General features: G+C 38.9%; 1 protein-coding gene across 1 annotated transcript; it reads left to right on the plus strand.

The window, feature by feature from the left end:
• Positions 1-830: 830 nt before the first annotated feature.
• On the plus strand, positions 831-1,241 carry LOC123234266 (NADH dehydrogenase [ubiquinone] iron-sulfur protein 6, mitochondrial-like). The gene has a single exon (XM_044660187.1). The coding sequence runs from the start codon at positions 831-833 to the stop codon at positions 1,239-1,241; it is 411 nt and encodes a 136-aa protein (XP_044516122.1).
• Positions 1,242-3,563: the final 2,322 nt, after the last annotated feature.

The raw sequence follows: 3,563 nt of genomic DNA on the forward strand, positions 1-3,563 counted from the left end.
AAAAGCAGATTTTTACAAGCATATTAGGGAAAACCTTTGCTGGAAGTCATGGACATTCTGAATGGATGCAGGGGTTAGAGAGGAGAGAGGAAGCAACAGACACTGTGCTTTTGAGAGAGGTTTGGAGCAGAAGTGCAGTCAGAAGTCCCTATTTGACCTGGGATCTTGGAGATTGGTGAAGGTTGTAAAGGCTGAAGATATCCTGCAAGTCAGCTCTGAGTAGGGAAGTGGCCTGTGTTCTGGTGGACAGTTTGCAGACATCTTTCCCTACCTGGTTACTTTTGGATCATTGGCTGTGGAGGAGTTGGTTCCTAGTATCCTGAAGACATCTCTAGATCAGTTGTGAGAACACCAAACCCAATCCCTCTTCCTCAAGACCTTAGCCAAGCTGTCAACCTGGCAAAAGCCAGGTTGGCTAAGAAACTTTCCCTTTTGACTCCAGCCTGGTTAGTTAGACATAGTTTCACCTCACCCCCTCTCCTATCCTTTCAAATTACAATTAAACTGTTTTCCCTGTTTGTTTCTTTCATACCTTAAAGTTCTCATAGTGTGTGTTTGTAAAACTCTGTGTTTATCCCTGGCTAGATGGATCAGTGTGACAGTTAAGGCTCAACTGTCACTCCTGTCAACTGCCATTTCCAAACAGCTAAACCCAGTTTCCCTAACTTATTTGGTCCCAGACTATTGTCCATTCCTGTCTCCTACTCACCCTTCTGAACCCAGATAAATATGTAATTTAACCCCCAGTTTTTCCCCCATAAGAAACCTCAGTTTTCAGTAAGTCCTTTAATTTATTTTTTTGCCTCAGAAAACATTCAGCTCGGGGGAAGATGGCGGCATCTGTGTTGGAGGCGTTTGTGACCTTTGGCCGCCTTCTGGGCCACAGCCTCGGGGCCAGCCGGGGCTTCCCTGTGGCCGCCAGATGTTTTGGTGTGCAGGTATCGCCCACAGGGGAGAAAATTACCCACACAGGCCAGGTTTATGATGAAGATGATTACAGGAGGATTCGCTTTGTTGGTCGCCAGAAAGAAGTAAATGAAAACTTTGCAATTGATTTGATAGCAGAGAAACCAGTATGCATAGTGGAAAGTCGAGTGATATCATGTGATGGTGGAGGAGGAGCTTTGGGTCATCCAAAAGTATATATAAACTTGGACAAAGAGACTAAAACTGGGACTTGTGGGTATTGTGGACTTCAGTTTATACAACAATTACCAACACTGAAACCAGTTGTACCCTGAAACCAGTTATACACTGAAACCAGTACAATTTTCTGCATGTAAGAATTTTGGTATTTAAAAAAAAGTATTTAAGAATCACAAAACATAAGCTTTGTTTAAAAAATATTCTATGAATAGAACATAATTGTTGAATATAATTTAAGTTTAAAGTGACTTTTCCCCCATTAAATACAGTTCTTAAACTGCATTAGTTTTTTGAATGTATGGTCAAGTCAGTTAGTCTTTTAACACATTAGTTTGGTCTCTTTTATGAAAAATCAAAACCTTTCTGTTAGCAAATGTTAAAATAAAATTACTTTAACCTGTTTATATATTGAATTTGTTGGTGATAGTTTAGAGATTATAAAGACAACCTCACATAGATTAGAAAAAGACTGAACTCTCAAAGTCAAAAAAACTGAGTTTGCCTTTCAGTTCTGATACTTACTAGATTTATAGTCATCGATAAATCATGTAATTCCTCAGAGCTTATCTGTAAAATGGAATGTTTTTTCTCATGATATCAAAAAATGAACATTTCAATATTAAGAATAGAAAAGAGAGTTGTAATTATTATGTATAGTTTATATATGTTTGTGCCTGGCACATATAATTGTAGGCGCTTAAAGAAACTATTGATTAATCGATTATATATATTAAATTTAATATAATAGTAAGAAAACTTCTCTGCTTGTCTTTGTCCCCTTTTGAACTTCTGTTCTTTTCTGTATATCTTAAAATATAAAATGTTTTACTGATAATCTTTTTTTTCTTGCATCATTATGATAATTATTCAGTTTCTATCCCCACTAAAGGGAATGCCTTCCAACAAATAGCTGTAGCCAAGCAAACAAATCAATATATTGGCCATGTCTGAAAAAATGTATGTCTTATTTTGTACCATTATTCCGTCACCTGTTCCAAGATGCAAAGAAATAAAGAATGCTTCACAAAAAAAAAAAAACATTCAGCTCTATTCTTTTTTACATGAAAGGGTGCCTTGTATAGATGTATAAGTGCCTCCTATCTTATTTTTAAACCCCTTATTTTCTATCTTAGAAAAAATATTAAGTATCAGTTCTAAGGAAGAAGAACAGTATGGGCTAGACCAGTGATGGCAGAACCTTTTAGAAATGGAATGCCATGCCTTCCTCCACCCAGAGATCATGTGCTTTGCTTCCCCCCCCAGCCCCTTCCCAAGTTCTGGGCACTTCCCCTGCCACACTTGCCTTACCCTACACAGGGGAGGGAGAAGGTGCTCTCATTGGGCTGTTAGGCAGAGGGGTGGATAAAGTGAGGAATGTCCTCAGTGGGTATAGAGAGGGGGAGGGGAGTGGTCTGAGCACTCCTCTCCCCTCCAGCTCTGCTTCCTGTGAGTTGCCTACCCTATTCCCTGTGTGCTCCCATTGGGCTGCTTGGCATAGGGGCAGGCAATGTGAAAAAATGTTGTCAGGCATGGTGGAGAGGGGAAAGGGAGCAGCTCTGCCCAAGTCCATCTGCCTTTCTAATAACCATCTCTTGGGGGGTGAGGGTGGGAGGGTGGCCTCCTGCTCATAGAGAGTACTTTGTGTGCCATCTTTGGCACCTGTGCCATAGGTTTGTCATCACTGCGCTAGATGATTAGGGTTAAGTGACTTGCCCATTATCAGTCATTCAGCTAGGAAGTGTCTGAGATTAGATTTGAACCAAGGACCTCCCATCTTCAGCCCTGGCTCTCTATCCACTGAGCCACCTAGCTGTCCCAGCCTCCTGCCTTTCTACATGGAAGAGAATTGATTAATAAAAAAGAGAGGAGCATTTAATAATTCTCACTGCTTACAAGATGACATCCAAATCCTCTTTCTGGACCTTAAAGCCCTTCAAAAGCTGTCCCTAATTGGCCTCTTCCATTTGAGGCTTCACTATAAAAGCTTAGAGCTAAACTTATGTCTAATCATTATATTCTGGAAATAACTTTATGTTTTTGTAGATGGGTGCTTTTGTTCATGTCAGTTCTCTCTGTAATGACCTCTTTCTATCCAAATCTTTTCCATACAGTTGGACCACAGTTTATGTGACCAATATAATCTAAGATCCTTAGTGTAAGTTAAAAATCACACATAACAGCAAACCTCATTATTTAATAAGTATTTCTTATATGAATATACCTAGGCACTATATGACTTTTCTTAGACTTTATAAGAGTTTAAATTTATATTTTATGCTAAATATGAGAATTATAACGTAATATTGTGGTCACCAATTGAAAAATATTATAGCTTAAGTCAAAATGACTTTCAGCAGCTTTATTCACAAAGAGGTAGAAAGAGTGAAAGTGGAAAAATATAAAGATACAAATTCTAA

This window comes from Gracilinanus agilis, chromosome 2 (genome assembly GCF_016433145.1).
Source record: "Gracilinanus agilis isolate LMUSP501 chromosome 2, AgileGrace, whole genome shotgun sequence".
NCBI classification, from domain to species: Eukaryota; Metazoa; Chordata; class Mammalia; order Didelphimorphia; family Didelphidae; genus Gracilinanus; species Gracilinanus agilis.